This window comes from Diachasma alloeum, unplaced genomic scaffold (genome assembly GCF_001412515.2).
Source record: "Diachasma alloeum isolate Michigan unplaced genomic scaffold, Dall2.0 Dall_scaffold_00322, whole genome shotgun sequence".
Lineage (NCBI taxonomy): Eukaryota > Metazoa > Arthropoda > Insecta > Hymenoptera > Braconidae > Diachasma > Diachasma alloeum.
Genome location: NW_021680461.1, coordinates 25243 through 43727, shown reverse-complemented (window position 1 = coordinate 43727; position 18485 = coordinate 25243). Strand labels below are relative to the sequence as shown.

General features: G+C 32.9%; 3 protein-coding genes across 3 annotated transcripts in view; all 3 read right to left on the bottom strand.

Annotated features, from left to right (window-relative positions):
• The window catches only part of LOC107040140 (leukocyte tyrosine kinase receptor), a 591240-nt gene that overhangs the window by 560934 nt on the left and 11821 nt on the right, over positions 1-18485 (bottom strand). The gene's annotated exons all lie outside the window — the stretch shown is intronic.
• LOC107040141 lies at positions 2654-7018 on the bottom strand. The gene is made up of 5 exons (XM_015260084.2): positions 6928-7018; positions 6281-6607; positions 4585-4999; positions 4305-4502; positions 2654-3302 (listed from the first exon to the last, which is right to left on the bottom strand). Exons 4-5 carry the CDS (start codon positions 4475-4477, stop codon positions 2768-2770), a joined length of 708 nt encoding a protein of 235 aa, XP_015115570.1. The 5' UTR covers positions 4478-4502; positions 4585-4999; positions 6281-6607; positions 6928-7018; the 3' UTR covers positions 2654-2767.
• LOC107040142 lies at positions 7004-9117 on the bottom strand. Its single transcript, XM_015260085.1, has 3 exons — positions 8687-9117; positions 8331-8531; positions 7004-7124 (listed from the first exon to the last, which is right to left on the bottom strand). The coding sequence occupies exons 1-3, from the start codon at positions 9050-9052 to the stop codon at positions 7119-7121; spliced, it is 573 nt and encodes a 190-aa protein (XP_015115571.1). The 5' UTR covers positions 9053-9117; the 3' UTR covers positions 7004-7118.

The following is an 18485-nucleotide window of genomic DNA, read 5'->3' as shown; positions in this document are numbered from 1 at the left end:
TTTTTTTGTAGTGCAAAGTTTAAAGTCTGAAGTTGAAGTATTTTGAATAAAAGTGTTTGTGTGCTCTCTTAAGCACTTGTGTTGAATTTATTTCACAATTCAACCCTTCCAACCAAATATTCTGGGATTAAACAATTGGACTTCGATGGAGTGCTCATCAGAGCTTTGGCGGCAAACGAATCTACAGTCAAAAATTGGCGCTCTAAATTTCATTGGCGCTACTGTCCTCCTAGTTACTTCGGTAGGACATAACAACATCTCAGCGGCGGTGGGTCATCCGTTACCCCACCACCACCAATCAGCTCGACGGCAATCGAGGGGGCGCTAGTCCTCTCACCTGGCCGTTGGTCCCTAGTCTAAGTCGATAGCGCCTGTAGAATCGCCCACTTGGAACGCCGGTACGTTGGCCCTTTTTCCCCAAACACAACTGGGCGGGTTTCTAGATAAGGCGACAGGGTATCGACAGCCTCTCTATAATGTTCGGAAGCATGGTTTCACCCCAACTACGCCGCTTGGCATTATTTGATTGGTCTATTCACCTCACGCGCGGTTCACTTTAACCGTCATTCGATGTCACTCTCAGGGATGCCCATTAATATTAATTTTCGGTAATATTATGTTTTTGTTGATGATTATTTGCATATTGAAATATCTCCACACCTGAAATAATCGATAACTAGCTAACGAATAATCACAATAGAACATTTTCCATTATCCCATTAATCAATAATTACGCCAAGAAATTGTGAATTATTCTTTCAACGAATAACCGACTGAATGTGAATGATGTTAATAGACGAACGATTAACTATATTCTGGATCGTTAAAGTTATTCATTCAGTTAGTAAGAGTGATCCCGAACTGTGTGCTAGTGATTAAGTTAATATTTCCAGTTCCTTTTGTATCGAATATTTGGTTCATCATTAATCAGCTCTCAACTGTTATCGATAAGCTCATTAATGTATCACTGGAGTTTTCAATATTCCATAACTATTGGTTGAAAAAATTCGATCCGCCATTTTTTCATCTTACGATTAACCATTTAGCAAATTTTTTTTTACAATATTTCAAACAATCGTCGGAAAATTTTTAATGACTCTGTCTGTGATATTTGAAATTCGAAATTTGACATTCGAAATTGGAAATTTGAAATTCGAAATTTGACATTTATAATTTGAAATTCAATATTTGCAATTTGAAATTCGAAATTCGATATTTCAAATTTGAAATCCGAAGTTTGACATTCAAAATTTAAAATTCTAAATTTAAAATTTGAAATTTGTAATTCGAAATTTGAAATTTGACGTTTGTAATTTGAAATTCGAGATTTGAAATTTTAAATTGGAAATGTGACATTCGAAATTGGAAATTCGAAATTCGAAATTTGACATTTATAATTTGAAATTCAATATTGGCAATTTGAAATTTGAAATGTGAAATTCAAAATTTGAAATTTGAAATTTGACATTCGAAATTTGAAACTTGAAACTCGAAATTTGAAATTCGAAATTTGACATTCAAAATTTATAATTCTAAATTTGAAATTTGAAATTTTAATTCGAAATTTGAAATTTGACGTTTGTAATTTGAAATTCGAGATTCGAAATTTTAAATTGGAAATTTGCAATTTGAAATTTGATATTTGAAATTGGAAATATGAAATTTGGAATTTGAAGTTCGAAATTTTACGTTCAAAATTTCAAATGTGAAAATCGAAATTTCAAATTTGAAAATCGAAATTTGACGTTCGAAATTTGAAATTTGAAATTCGAAATTTGATATTCGAAATTGGAAATTCGAGATTTGAAATTTGAAATTCGACATTTGACATTTGAAATTTGAAATTTGAAATTTGACATTTGTAATTTGAAATTTAAACTTGGAAATTTGAAATTCGGGAAGTTGAAATTTGAAGGAATTTGAATAATTGGTGACGAATTTCAACTTCTCGAACTTCAAATTTCAAATTTCAACTTCACGAATTTCAAATTTCACATTTCAACTTCCCAAATTTCCAATTTTACATTTCAACTTTACGAATTTCAACTCGCATTGGAAAGTTATATATATGACCCATTAAGGGACACATGAAGCAAATTTCAAATTTCGAATTTCAAATTTCAAATTTCAAATTTTAAATTTCAAATTTCAAATTTCAAATTTCGAATTTCAAATTACAAATGTCAAATTTTTTTTTCGTCAATCTGATCTACAGTTTCCCAGAAATTTGCAAAAAATGAAAATTGGGAAAATATCAGCAGTAACTCTTTAAAGAGTTGAACGATAAATTCCAAGTACAGATTCCTTTACGTATTCTTTTCGGAAGGGTAGTTGCGGATCCCTTCGGAGCTTGCCACCGATGAAATTGGTAGGAAGAAAACGGACAGGGAAAAATAATTCAGAAAGTAATAGTCACATGCTTTCTGCCAAATTGCTTCCGCCTCCAACTTGTTTTTTTAGACTCTGACTCTGAATACTCATAACGATGAGTTTTTGAAAAAAAAACGTGAAAAGATTCAAATTTCATATGAGCAATAGACACTCAAAATTGAAATTCGAGGAATTTCACAAAAACTTCCGAATTTTTGCCAGGACAGAAGAAAGAGCTAGGAAGATATGTTATGGTTTTACGAAGATCATAAACTACTCCATCTCACATTTTTCCCGCACATTTATTGAATACATCAATATTCATCGAGTTTGTTTCATTACTTAATGAAACGAGGAAGTTTTCCTATAAGATCAAATAAGGAGAATATTTTTCTGTTTACTTCTTCTTGTTTCTTTTCTCTTTTGAAGAATCCCAAGCAGAATTCGCTTTATATAGTACGCGTTTTTCAAAGTTTGCAGGAGTCAAGCGGTTGAACTTCGCTGTGTCAAAAGCGGTCGCGAAGCTAAACATCCTCTCGACTGAAGCCGAGGAAGGGAGGAGAGTATTCGATTTGAGGTAAATCTCTCGGACCGTCGGATAGATGAGGAGTATTTCCAAGTCGGTTTTGGGCTTTTGGCTGAATCTCCCGAATTCAGTTTCGGCTGCTCCCGTTTCCAAGGTGTGCTGAGTGACTACTAGGGCCTCCTCTCTTGATTCAAAGTTGAAATCGTCATCGTCAGTTTCCATGACATTGATACTTGACGATGAGGATTTAGCACAAGCACTAATTGCTTCTTTGATAGCTGCCATTGCATTGGCTTGCGCAGTCTGATCCAGACAATGAAGCCATTTTAGTTTGAACTTCGGGTGTGCTGCTGCAGCTACAGCTGCTACTTTACCTTCATCAATGACGTTGAAATAATTCGAGAATCTACAATCCAAGAAAAACTGTAGATAATACACAAAAATTTATTCAGTTTCTAGAAGATCTTTGACAATTGTTAAAGATAAAATATGGGATATTCCATGCCATCTCGAGCAGTACATGACCTCGACCCCTCAGATTTTGATCACGATTTTTCATGAGGTTTAGCTAACTAAAACAAGTATTCTCAATTTTTTTAAACTTTTTTTCAATTTTTTCTATGATGATTTAACTTTTTGTTTAAGCTGAAAGCTAGAAAAAACGCCATGCTCTGAAAATCTGAAAAAATTCACAAAATTTTGAAAAAATATGACAATTAAAAAAAAAAGTATTACAACATGGTATTGAGTAATATAAAATTTTACGCATGACCTTTATTGTAGAGCGGATTGCAGGTTACAAAAGAGGTTATGACGAAAATTTCGTAATTTTCCTTATATTTGAAGATATTCTTCGAAAAGTGAGTAAGAAACTAAGTCGACTTAACCCGGTTCACCGCTTCGCTACTGAATTTCTCACATATCTCCGTAAATAATGAAAATAACAATCTGCAGCTGTTGTGGCTCGAAATTGAATTCAGCCATCAGGAAATCATGACAGACTAAAATTTTCATTGGATTCGAATGAAGCAGCTCTGGAAGTATATGATCAAAATTTTGAAAATATTTAATTCCATTAAAAATATTATAAATATCCAACAGAGTGCGCTTCAGATCAATAATACCATGTTGTAATAAGATTATAAAAAATTGTCATATTTTATAAAATATTTGTGAATTTTTTCAGATTTTTAGAGCATGACGTTTTTTCTATCTTTCAGTTTAAATAATAAAATTACTGCTCAAAAAAGAAATCCAAAAAAAATTGAGTTCTTTTTTTAGTTGGCTAACCCGCATGAAAAATCGTGATCAAATTCTGAGCGGTCGAGATCACAGACTGTTCGAGTTGGCACGGAATACCCCATATGTATCGGTATCTCAAAGTGATTAATAATTGACATATTGCTACCTTTCATCGAGGCTTGATAGTAATACTTCGAGCATTGGCTTGCAATAGATGAAGTCAGTCGTTTGCAGTCCCCTCAGATCATTCCTGGTAGATATCAAAGTTGGTAGCAACCAACCATAGCCCACATCAAGATCTCCCTGAAGCCGATCCAAAGCTTTTGCGATGGGTGCCATGCACTGTACGTATTCTTTTAGGAATCTATCAAACGAGAGAAAGAAATTTTTAGTAGGTTATTCTCAATACTTGTTTTTAATCTTTTTCATTTCCAATTAAGTCTTACATAAAATCACTAGCCGCTAAAGAATCGGCAACTTCCAATTTTGTCAGTAAACTAAAAATTTTTGCTTCCAGTTCTACGATTTGCTCGTAAGCATCATAGAATGAATTCCACCGGGTTACCACGGGCCTGTTCAGAGATTTTCCCAGAAATTCTACGATGACCTCATTTCGTTTTGGCGATCTTGTCAAGTTCCACAGCTTGACACATTTCTGGGATATGTCAGTGTATGTCAATCTTAGATTTTTGATCCCATTGAGACCGCGATTGAGATCACTGGTTGCGATCAAGTTCAGAATATGACTGGCACATCTATGATGGGCTGGAAGCAGTCTGGATGAAATGTCAGCAAAAGATTCTCTTCCAATCGGCTCTCGCTCAGATGCTTCCTCTTCTCTCTCGTATGCTGGTATGTAATCTGGAGGAACGAAATCATGGGGATACGGAAAATTCTCCTTCATATCAGTAATTTCGGGATTTCCATATTTTTTTCCCAATATTTTCAATCGTGATGTTAGTTTAGTTATAAGACGAATATCCTATTTTTTCATCATCTTTGTTGACGAGTTAGTGGTAGGACAAAAATGACATTTAAAATAGTTAGAATTTTAAGAACAGCTAAGAATGCAAATGAATTATTTTCTTATGACAAAGAGTCGCCACATTCATCGTAGGTTTTAGGGCTACGAAAGTTGCATACGAAATCTTCACCTTGAAGTGTTGAATTATATTTTTTATTATTAACGGATTTTGTCACAAGAATCTTAAGATTGGCCATTGCCCAAGGGCCTTCAGTCTAATTGAATTATATTTTTGATTAATTTATCCACCTAATTTATTTTGCAAATTGGAGAAATATGACAATTTGTGTGTATTTATCGAACATGACAATAGCTTCGTAATTTTTTATTTTCAAAGAATTGACAAAAGTCCGAACTTGCCGGAGTTTTCTTGTTAATTTTCAATGTTAGAATGTTAAATTGAACCCAACAAATAATAATTATCAATCTTATAATAATAACTATAATAATAAAAATAGTAATACGACAATTTGTTTAAATTTATCGAACATGACAATAGCCCTGTAATTTTTTATTTTCAATGAATTGTCAAAAGTCCTAAATTATAAGTTTTCATGAATTTCCATTCAGAATAGACATTAAGACCTTTCAAGTACTAAGTCACAGAAAGAAAAATATATTGATGACAACGACGTTTAGTTGAGGCAATCAGACAATAAAATTCCTCCCTAAAATTTCCATTTAATTTTTCGTCAGGAACGACGTCAATTGGCATAAGTATATTTTTCTCTCAGTGTTCACGTAAAATTTATTTGAGAAAAGGAGGAATGAATAGAAGAAGAAATAGGAGATATTGCAGAAATTTACGCGCGAGAGAAACCGGAAGAGAAATAAGTCATGAGGACAATTTTTCCAGGCATTTTATACGAGAAATTTAGGAGGAGAAATATTTTTTGAAAAAATTTAGCCCGTACACCTTCATCGTATATTGCACATGAAAATGTGTCAACGAGGGACATTTATCTCGGCGAGGAATGTCAGCTTCGTTTGACATCCGACGATATTCGCAATCGCATAAAAATTTTTTTTTTGTCCGAGCTTGCTGAGACCTATAGACTTATAAAGCTCCATAAAAAATTGTAATAAAATTCAGAACAGTCTTACGAAAAAGAGCTAACCTTCATAGTACAAAGATTCATCCAAATTTATTCCATATTCCTTGAATGCTTTCACGAAATTTAAACCGTTGTCTGTAACTGTTCCAACCAGCTTATCTGATGTAATTCCGAACGATGAGTGTATGTCATTCAATATATTAGCAATGCCGTCATGTGTGTGCGATCCTTCAAATCGACGACAGGCAAGAGCATATGATCTTCTTTTCAGCTTTAAATCTTCATACAGCGAAAGAAATGACGTTCCGTTTAGTTTCAAGTACTTTAGATGCTTTCAGATATTCCTATTGTCTCAAAATAGCAAATCCATTTCCTGTTGTACTGCCTTCTCTAAGTGGCAGATCATGAAAAATGATAATCTGTTGTTTCAATCATTTCTGTAATTTTTAGAGATTCGTGGAAATTCTCAGAAAAACTGCAAAATTTCTACAATGTTTTGGAACTCTCTATAGTAGACTTGTACTACTCCCGGTAAAACAAAAAGGCAGTTGATAGTGATGACGAATAATAAGAAAGGAATCTCACTAAAATTTAGTCGTTTATGGTTCCATGAGGAAGAGGTAAAAATGAAAGAATATGATCAATGATTGACGAATCAAAAATTAGTCTAGTTTCATGTTAATAAATACCAAATATTAATTTATACTTACGAAACTGGCGGTGACACCTATTAATCTTCGGTTTTTACTCGTCCACATATCAGCAGTGGTACATATGTATCGTGCATTGGCAATGTCATTTTTGATTCGTGCCATCAACCCTTCATATTTCTCGTCTGTATGGCGTTGCACGCTTGAACTGGACATAACATTCAGACATTTACCATCTCCAGATTTGATGTTCATGTCTGGAATATATACCGAAAGCTTGCAGTTTAAATCCACTCGAAATATCCTCCATTCATAAAAGAATAAAGCATGAGAACCACAATCAACTTATGACGTTACGTGCTCTCTATAAAATTATTTGTTTCATTCTGCCGACTATTTCCTTTCAGGTTTCAGTCATTCTTGAAATATCTCTGGTACCATTGAATCCAGCAGGTTTATCGCCATTTTGTTCAATTCAAGTTACATTGGATATCATTTTCGATTCTTACACTAGCTCGAGAAAGCCATGCAGCCGTTGTGAAATCAATAATCATTCACTACACTAATTTTCAAAATCTGGGATGACTCTTTCGATCGTGATCTTCATTCGACTTCGAATGCAGCTGGAGACGTGCAAATATCGAAAACGCGAAATTATTTTTTAAAATATTATGAAATTTTGAAGTATTTAAAGTGATAATAATTTCCTCACTTTTAACATTTTTTCATGGATTAAAAACGAAACAGTATGTTGAAAATTGAGTACACTGGATCATTCACCCATTCCAAATGTTCGAAGAGAAAATAAACAATAAATAATGGATTAGTTTTGCACTATTTTGTCGACTTTAGTCATAACTGACTGATCTTTAACGTGAGAACAATTTCACAGCATTTCGGGAATTGACCTGAGAATTGATTAGTTGAGAGTTGTCGAAAAAACGTTTGGATGTGAAACCAAAACAGGTGAAATCCATGACGTCAAAATTTCTAAAGCCAATCTGAAATATTGTCATGTGTAGTTCCTCTACAACATTACAGCACAGGAAAAAGAAATTTAACTTGGAATTTGAATATCCAAATGACTGAGGCTGTTCAATTTATTCTAGTTATTTGATCGTTTTGATAATTCGAGAATCGGTATATTGCATTCGAATATTCTAATAAATATCATTCATTTGCTAGTCACACACCTCTTGCACCTTTCATTCGGATTTTATAAAATTCGGGACGCTAGTGTCCAGGAAAGCGGAGAAGTTTTCAGAATGATGGAGATATTCTGTCTGGGTTGTTTTTTTAGGTTGAACATTACATGAAAATTGGATTTTAAGCCCTAGCGATTAGTTATGCAGAAGAATGGTCGAGGATCTGCGGGTAGAGATACAGTCGATTCAAGTGGAAGTTTTATATGAATATGATATCGCCTAACGGTCACAATAGGAGGAATTGAGTTGATCACCTACGAAGATTTTTATGAATGATGGCTCCTCCACGATATTAAAACGCATAAACGTTTGAAGAACACAATTACAGATGTTAGCATCAAAAACTGACTGCACGAAATGATATGTCACTCCGTTTTCTTGTCGAGAAGTATCTGCCACGCGTATCTTCTTAGCTGCACAATAGATTTCAAACTCACTCAGCCTCTTCTTATGACATAACTGTAAATATTCAAGAGTTTTACAACAACTTAGTGCTTCATCCTTGAGATGTTAACTGGCGTGGAATATAAAATCAATGGTGTTCTACTTTTGTTCTACAAATATGACGAAAAGTTTCATTTTCAAAAATGAAGAATTAAATCACATTATCTCACCTTCACGTGCGTTTTATAGTTTGACACACTGCTCACTGAACCTTTAATTTTTGTGGCCTTACTGTGTTCATTATAACACACTTGGCACATAGCGAAGACACCCACTTCGAATGAAGATTCTTCCATTATGGGTTTGAACCAGGTACCGTCAAGGTACGGGCGTCTTGCACAAGCATCAATCAAACTAGGTTTTTCAATCCCATTTTCAGTTGATTTCGTTTCATTTAAATCCATATCTTCTCTCATTGTTTCAATTTTTTCCCCAATAGTCCAATTTTCTTCGTCAGATGCGGCTATAGAGCTTGTTGACATATTGGAGGTCTCATCATCATCGAGAACACTCAGTTTGACATTATTGGACGCCATCCTGTCTATGAAAAAAAATGAAATAAGTAACCAAACCGTCAGTTAAGAAGAAATTTAAATTTAGATGTTCGATGGATTAATTTTACCAGGGGAGTATCTCAAATTTATCCCAGGAACCAAAAATGATAATTTATCCTGGGGGTAAATACGTGTTAACTCAAATGGGGCCACCTGATGAATAAAAAATTATTCATTGGGTCAAATATCAAGAAATTATAACCCCAGGAATATGATTTATCCTGAGGCTAAATTTTGTCCTGGAGTTTATTTGGTTATCAGGGCTCTGTGCAACCGGGCCATAGTATATTTAAAAATTTGTATAATTAAGGGCCGGTTGCGACAACTACTCGGCCAACTACTTGTAACCAAACCGTCAGTTAAAAAAAATTTAAATATACATGTTCGATGGATTAATTTTACCGGGAGAGTATCTCAAATTTATCCCAGGGACAAAAAATAATAATTTATCCTGGGGTTAAATGCGTGTTAACTCAAATGGGGTGACCTGATGAGTAAAAAATTATTGATTGGGTTAAATATCAAGGAATTATAATCCCTAGGATAAAATTTGACCTAATCAAACATAAAATCTACAAAACTTTAAACACATGTCAAAACTTTAAACGCATGTCGATTCTTTATTTTTTATAAATAATTTTTTCATTTAGTGATACTTTTTTCCTTAATTATAAGATATATTTTCATTTGATTTTTTATTTTATGAAAATATTCAAATTAATTATTTAAAAATTAAATTTTGAAACAATAACGGCGCTTTTCTTTGCTGTGAGCTTTCGCAAATATCGCATCCGTGTTTCTTCGGAGTGAATTATTTTTGTTAAATATTTTGACGTGTTTCTTGGGAAATCGATGAATCTCAAACTTCTTACCTCCCCGCGCCTTGTAGGGTTCAATTGTTTCAAGAAAATTTCAATTGTCAGGAAACACGTCAAAATATTAAGCAAAAATAATCCATTCCGAAGAAAAATGAATGTAATATTTGCGACAACTCAGAGCAAAGAAAGCGCCATAATATATAATCATTCAATTCAAGTATTTATTTTAGCTAATTATCTATTAAAAATATATTCCTTTATATATTATATTGTCAATTCTTTATATCAAGTTAATATTTCATTAATGTTATTTGAACATATTTTAAAAATTATAAATAAGAAAAAATTATAATTAATATTCAAATTAAAATTTCATTTAAATTAAATAATTTAAATGAAAGTTAAATAAATAAACTTTATTTATTATATTATAATAATTCGTTATCCAGGCACTTCATTATTTTATGAAAACGATTTTTCTCTATATTGAGAGTATGAACCAAAAAGCGTAATTATTTAGCTTGTCTTTCAAGAAAATTTCTTCAAAATTATGATTTTTATTCCCTTCTATCGTTTGGAGGAAAGACGATTTCTGGAAATTGTTTGATCACGTATAACGAAGTAGAGAAGTATTGGTACTTACCTTACAACTGGACTTGAAATATCTAAATCACTCTAGTGAGTTGGATCAGTTGAGAAGACACTCGTTGATTTGTAATCAAAAATCGCAAATGATCGGCGAATTGAACTCCAGCAATATCGTGCGCCGAGTGAACATCGATAGAAACACGAGGAATGAGTTGGTAACTAGAATTATTTCGAAGAATCGCTTGGAACGCTGTTTCCGTTAAATTGAAGGAAACAATACTGATGAATAAGTATCAGTAATTTCTTTGTGTATGTGTGTACAGAAGGATAACAAAATCGACCGTCGTTAATCCTGGATCCACCATCTCTTGCGAAACTCCCCTTAACTAGTCATGCCCTCCCCCCCTACTCTCGTCAATCAACAGTCACTCGATAGATATTTGTATACCGCGCTGAAAATTGTATGAATACTTTTCTACGGATTATCAAACTACTCGGCAATCATGCGCGCTTTCGCGTGAACGCTCAGATCGATTCAAAATCTCAGTCAATATTGCTACTCTGAATGGGGTAAAGTAATTTCGATGGTATCTGAATCAATATTTTCCAAGTTAGAAAAATTTGCAATTCTGGAAAATAAGGAGTTCATTACAGGAATGCGGAATTTAAGTTAATCCCCTAAAAATGAATATGCAAAATATAAAATATGTAAGAACCTTAAAGAATGTTAATTTCGCAGAAACCAATAGACACCCATCTTATTTTTGTATATTTTGTATTTTGTATATATTTGTATATTGGAGATTAATTAATATGAATATGAATGAAAACAGAGTTTATCATTTTGTGTTCATTTATTCAACAATACAAATGAAACCTGACGAATTCACGGAAAATTTGCGAAAGTGGAATTTTTTATGCTGTTTTTTTTATTATTATTAGTATACTGTGCGATAAATGGGGAAAGAAAATAGCACTGGTCTAATTTTTTTTTAGTTTGAAGTTAATTCGTATGATATGTTGACAGTCGATCGAAACCTATTCTCATTTATCAAGTATTACCAAGTTTCGCAAAAGTTAGAGACGAGGAAAGTAGAGACACTTTCGAGAACGAAGCCGCCTAGGACGTGTCTGTGGAATGGGTCTTACATCAGCATCTGTGGTTCCACGGACACTCGACTGATCATGACCGGGCTGAAGGTGTACGTTGTTGTCCTGGTAGAGAAACGTTATATCTCTGAGAGGGATTCGTGCGCAATGTCCTCCCTGTTCTGAAATTTGATCCTCTTCAGGAGTAGTCTCATCTATGACTTGGTGTGACCTGTCAACGTCTTCACGCAGAGCTCTACTGGCAGCGAGAAGTTCGTCGATTTCTGACAAGAAATTGGTGAGACTCGCGTAACCCACGCCCTGTTCAGAATTAAATGCATCCTCAATTAGGGAAAACACATTTTGATTGAGCAAAAATCTTTTCAAAGATATTTTGGTTATGTATTCGACATGCTCTTTCGCGAAATCAATCGCATGGATTTTGAAAGAACTCAATTTTTTCTATTGAATAAAAAATGATTTATATTAAAAAAAAAAATTTTTTTTTTCCGTACACTTTTTCTTTTTTTTCAATTTTACTATTATTACTAATGAATCAACAGTTCACACCTAATTGATAATTTTAAAAGATAAGAATTACTTACATTTTCCATTCTCGAAACCATTGTATTTTGCTATCAACAAATTCTCAACAAAAGTTGAACGACACTTAGGCTCTGGCACTCGGTGTTCACTGTTTCACCATTGACATGGGAATGATATTACGAGTATTACAAGGATGTTGATCACAATTAGTTTGTTGACATTGCACGGATATGATACAGCCAAAAAGCGATTTCATATATTAGAAACGAATTTCTAGATTCGCGAAATCTCTTTCTCAACTTTCACCCTTCGTTTGGAAAATACGAACCAAGAAATTTTACAAACAAACAAACATACCAACTTTTTTTCAATAAAAAAAAAAGATCTTGCATGCAGTTTTTTTTTAGTTAAGCATTAGAGACCTCAACTAGAGGTATATTAGCTGTTCTTGTATGCAGTGTTGTCAATGAAATACTCTCAAACTGCTTCCTCATGACTTTCAAAATAATTAAGTCTAATCACTCATGAAAAAATCCTGTAGGAAATCTTATAGAGAATTCAGGCATCTCCTATAGGATTCCTGAAATGAATTTTCTACAGGAATTTTTATCGGATGTTATGTCTGGTTTTCCTATTGAATCCCCTATGAGATTTGTCGACAATAAAGTTCAAATTTTCTTTCAACGAAAAATCAATTCAACAAAATCCCCAACGCATTTTTCTTCAAAATTGTTTTCTAAATATGATCCCAAAATTTCATCTTTTTATCTAAAAAAATGCGGAAGAAGATAGATTTTGAAGCTCGGTGGTCAAACGAGAAAATTCGTAATTTAGAATACTTCAATAATATTCTTAAATATTCTCATGAGTATTGATTGATATATGAAGAGACATTACTGAAAAACACTGAAACCGCGCACAGAAAAATGATATCTGTCAAGATATATTTTCGAAATATATGTGACATAATATAAACTCGACGAATATATTTAGCATATGTCTCAATTATAAAATGATATATTCGAAACATATGAGACATATTTTTTTGACATATATAAGCATCAGTCAAAAATGACGTTTGTCACATATGAGGCATTCTTTGTCAAGTGGGCCATCCATTTCCTTCATGTCACAAAATTAATTTCATTTTTCCCTCAAGCAATTATCATATTTTTTTTACTTTTCTGAATTTTTTCAGATTTTTGGCATTGAGAGATGCCTAGGTGTACATAATTCGACTTTCTTTCTAATTTCACGTATCTTTAAGTAATTCATAGAGGGAGTAAAAATTGAAAATACATAAAAAATTGCATTTTTTCTCAGCTTTCTTATAATAGTACATTTCGTAACAAGTGCAGAAAAGTAATTTTTGGTGCGTGGGAGGCTTATAGCAGGAGCCGAAGGCGAGTGGTATAATCCCACAAGCCAAAAATCACTAAATCGCACGTGTTGCCAACAATATTTTTCGTCACAATGTGCGGGAAAGTCACTTTTTAGACACGCGAAGCGAAGCGGAACGAAGCGGAGCGTGGCTGAAAAGCTACTTTTCGGCACATCGTGATGAAAAAATATTTTCATATCTCAAAAAGTAGAAATAAATATCAAAATCGCGAAAAAATATAAAAAGTTGTAGGAAAATGCAATTTACGTCAATGGGGCCAATTTGATTTTGAGGAAGAAATTCAAGAATTATCCATTTATCGCCTATAGCTTACTATAAAATTTTCATCGTGGGACAGCCATTGTTTCCTAGGAGAAAAAATCAAATGGCTGCCAATTGAGTCATTTTCTTTTTTCTCACAATGTATAATGATCAGAAAGTCTTTTTTTGTGTAGTTGGTGATCACTCAGGAAACCTTCAGTATTGTAAGAAAAAGAAAAATAACCTTCTTAACGATCCTTTGATTTTTTTTCCCATAGGAATAAATGTCTGGCCCATGATGAAAATTTTACAATATACTATAGATAATAAATGTATAATTCTTGAATTTTTTCATCGACATCAAACTGGCCTCATTAGCGTAATTTGCGTTTTTCTACAATTTTTTGTTTTTTTGCGATTTTGACATTTATTTCTACGTTTTGAAATATGAAAATATTTTTATAAGAAAGCTGAGAAGAAATGCAATTTTTTATATATTTTCATCGTTTATCCCCTCTTTGAATTGTTGAAAGATACGTGAAATGAGAAAGAAAATCGAATTATTCACTTATTATTCACTTATTATTTCTCCTTAGACGGCCGAACTTCAAAATCTATTTTCTGAATTTTTTTAAATAAAAAAACGAACTTTTGGGATCATATTTAAAAAACAATTTTTAAGAAAAATACTTCGGAGATTTTTGTTAAGTTGATTTTTCGTTGAAAAAAAAATTGAAAACTTCATTTTGTAAAACTTGGACAACCTTTTACCTGCAACATCGGATTCCTGAGAAAAAATATCGCCGGAAATGCTATTTTTAATTTTTTTTCCCGGAAAAATGAAAAAGTTTTTTCTCTGGGATGAACCTTTCCTTAAATTAATTAATTCGAAAATACAGATGCGATTAAAAAACGATAAAATAAAGTGAACCAAAATTATCCAATCGTTTCACGCCCCTTCGCTCGTAGTGATTAATAAAGTAATTGCGAAATTTTTACTTCTGAATGTCGAACAATTTTATAACTAAAACTTGGGTCATTGTGATTATTAATTGAAGTGGACTAGACAAAATCTCTGAAGGCTGGTTGATGATTAATGAATTAATTGAAAATTTTGCAGTTCTAAATATTGATTAATTATTTAATCAAAAATCTCTAGAGGCTAGTTGATAATTAATGAATTAATTGATAATTTTGCAGTCCTAAATATTGATTAATCATTTAACCAAAAATCTCTAGAGGCTGGTTGATGGTTAATGAATTAATTGAAAATTTTGCAGTCCTAAATATTCATTAATTATTTAACCAAAAATTTTTTCGTTGCCGTTGATGATTGATCTGAATCCGGCTAACCATTAGAATGTCGATTAAAAATGAATAAATTAACGAAAAACTTCACGCGAGTAGTTACCGATCAACATATATTTCCAAAATTTCTAGTAAGATTATCCATTACTCAATCAATCGGAATGCTAGTACCTACTGATATCGAATAGTTTATTATTCAATCGTAACTTTTTAAGGTTATTGATTGTCCCAATAATTAGTATTTCACGGGTTAGATTGATGGTTAATATGATAATCAATTAACGTTTACGAAATGTTAATGATATGGGTATCCCTGGTCACTCTCATCTCTCGCTCAGCTTCTTCAGCTGGCGTTAGATTTCGCTCTCTACTCTTTCCCTCACTCTAACCATCCTTGACTCATGATTTTTTCGCGTTGGTAAAACAGTTTACCGTAACGAGAAAATCTCGTTACATGGATAATTACGATATCTATATGTGTCCATTTGGGTTTTGTGATGATTTTTTTAGAACTTTCGAATTTTTCATGTATTTCCCTGAAAGTACGCTTTTTGACGGTTTCTTCAAATGTGATTTTTCAAATTCATTAGATTATGCATGAAACAGGTATACCATTTTATTGGAATTTCAATATATGATGAATAGCTTCATTCTTTCATTTGATTTATACATGAATTTTAAAAATTATTCTCATAGTATTGAAAAATTTGTTGATTTCTCATAATTTCCACAGAAAAAGGCTCAAATTGATTGAATTATCATTCCAGAAAATTATTTCAACTTCACTTTAATTGAATAAATAGGTGGCATGAATAAATATTTTACATTTTATAATTTGGAATGAATCGAGCATCACAAAGACAACCCATTCAGACGAGTTGTAGACAACTGAAATATTAGTTGAAAAAAGCACGCAGTGATGGAACCGTAAAAAAGACAATCGATTGTATAGAAGAAAGTGGTAATAAGAATAATGATAATGATAATTTTTAATCAAGTTGAAAATCTAACACAATTTGTAAAAAAAAAGAAATATTACTCACTTTAATAAAATAACATGAACAATGGATTATATACGATGCACGGAAAAATTACTGTTGAATATAGTAAAAATTGCGAGGCCGTATAGTAGAAAATATTTGAATAAAAGTAAAATTTAAATTGTCACGAGTAAAAATTCGTTTAAGATAAATCAAATTTTAAAATTGTTTCGGTATGGTCCTCGATTACTATGTTCACATAGTAATTTTTTATTTTATATTCTCTCCGTGTGGCAGAAAATTATATGCAAAATGACCATTCGGAAGCATATTGCTAATTTATTAACAAAAATAACTATAGAATACGAAGACAAAAACAAACTTGTTTGTTTTGTTGAAGATATTTCTAATTTTTTGAAATAATCACAAATTTGTTTTCGTATTCTTCGTATCTCACCGTAACCTAATTTATAACATTTTTTCCCACGGAATTGGGAACACTTTATGTTATTCCTCAAAGAAAAATATATTTTTTCATTTCAATTTCAACTATCCACGAACATTTAACACTTGATTACACAATATTCGATAAATAGCATTTCTGTCAGTTTCCAAACATAAACCATAACAAACTATCTTTATCTCCGAGGTCCGGATATAGATATGACGAGAAGAAATCTGAATTTTCGACGAAAGAAAAAAATAGAACACAGAGTTGATTTTTCATTTTAGTGATTCAAAGTGAGAAAAAAATATTCCCGTAGTTATCCATATGGAGAATAGAGGCCTATTCTCCATGGTTGTCCATAACAACATCACAACACAATTTTAAACGCACTAGTGGCAACACTCCGATGTTCGATGTGAGGAGGCTCTGTTGGACCGACGCTGCCAACTTCGTAAACAAAAACTCACACTTTATAATGTGAATCGCAAGAACGTGAATATCAAATCGTTGCTATGCGCGTATCTTCAGCATTGTTAATCCAAATAATACCACAGTTACACCACTGAAAAGCTCGTAGACGATTCATATAGTGTAACTAAGGACAGTCTTTCGATTTGTCTTCCTGTTCTCATAATGTTAAATGGACATGATATAGAGGCAGTGGAGGGGCAAGTGACGTCGTGTATAGATACGCGGTGCGCTCGGCCTGACTGATGTCAAAACTTTTCTTGGCCGATACGCTCCCGTGTATCTTGATGACTAGTAATAATATACAATCAGATTTCTATAAGGAAAATAGTTCTCAATCGAATAAGGATTTCAAAAATTCTCCATGAAATAAAAAATTAGTAGGAGTAGGAACAACGTTCTTGGTGCGGAATTTTTCAACTCACTGTCAATCTAATCCTCCATTCTCTGATCCGCGCGAAGGACGTTGGTCCTGCTCCTACTCATTTTTTATTTCATGGACAATTTTTGAAATCCTGGTTCGATTGAGAACTATTTTCCTTATAGAAATCTGATTGTATATTATCACTAGTCATTGTACATTCCTGACTTGGCTTCCTTCTTTATTTCTTTGTATTTTTCAAAAATTTTGACATTCCAGTAATAACCAAACAAAACTTTTTCTTGGAGCAGTTTTTTCACAAAAACATACAATTATCGTCACTTTGTTACTAGATCCCACACGCATTTCACAGTTATTATTTCTGTTTTGGCTCCTTTGTTTTGAATTGTTCGTCGACATTCTTTTTATCGCTCTCACATAAAAAAACACCCGAGCTAACCCATCGAAATTAAATGAGATTAATAAGGGAAATAGAATGAGGTATGGAAGACGTCGGGTAAATCGTGGAAAATCGGTCAAGTAATTATGTCTTTTTCTGATTCCTGAAAATTGAACCAAAACAATATAAGGCAGATGAAGGAGGAGGAATAGAAACAACGATTTTGTGAATACAAACATTATTCAAGAAAATTGCGCACCTTCTAACAGGTTGATCTGTACGAGATACCTGAAATATTGTCTTGCACTTCATTGTCGTAGGTTTATTTCTCTGCTGTCCTCGAACGAGCCTATCTCTCGGTGCCACAGGTGGCGAATACTTGTCATTTGATGAACGAGATCGAGGGTTTTGCATTTCCCCCATCGTATTCTCTCCTGGATTGGCTCAAAGGAGAGTTCAGATGGAGGCTCTTCAATAGAAGTCTATTTCATGTCGTATTTGATGATCTAATTGAGAAATGATTACAGATCATGCTCGGAGGGTATTCAGAACAGTTTAACCCTAGATTGGTCATCCTATGAGGGAAACCTCTCCGCGCATCGTTTTTCTTTAATTATAATTGACTGGCTAGTCGGAAAAATTGAAAAAAAAATGACTCTATCAATTGAAGTCTTTAAAAAATTATAATAGTTTTTAGAACGACATATTTATCAAAATTCCTGAAGTAAACAAATTATTTCGAACAGATGAATGAGTTTTCCCCGTGT

Coding starts and splice junctions, on each gene's coding strand:
- LOC107040141 (XM_015260084.2), bottom strand. CDS start 4,477: ATGGCACCCATCGCAAAAGCTTTGGATCGGCTTCAGGGAGATCTTGAT. Junction 3,303..4,304: donor CTATCAAGCCTCGATGAAAG/GTAGCAATATGT, acceptor CTTGGATTGTAG/ATTCTCGAATTATTTCAACG.
- LOC107040142 (XM_015260085.1), bottom strand. CDS start 9,052: ATGGCGTCCAATAATGTCAAACTGAGTGTTCTCGATGATGATGAGACC. Junction 8,532..8,686: donor ACTATAAAACGCACGTGAAG/GTGAGATAATGT, acceptor GAATATTTACAG/TTATGTCATAAGAAGAGGCT.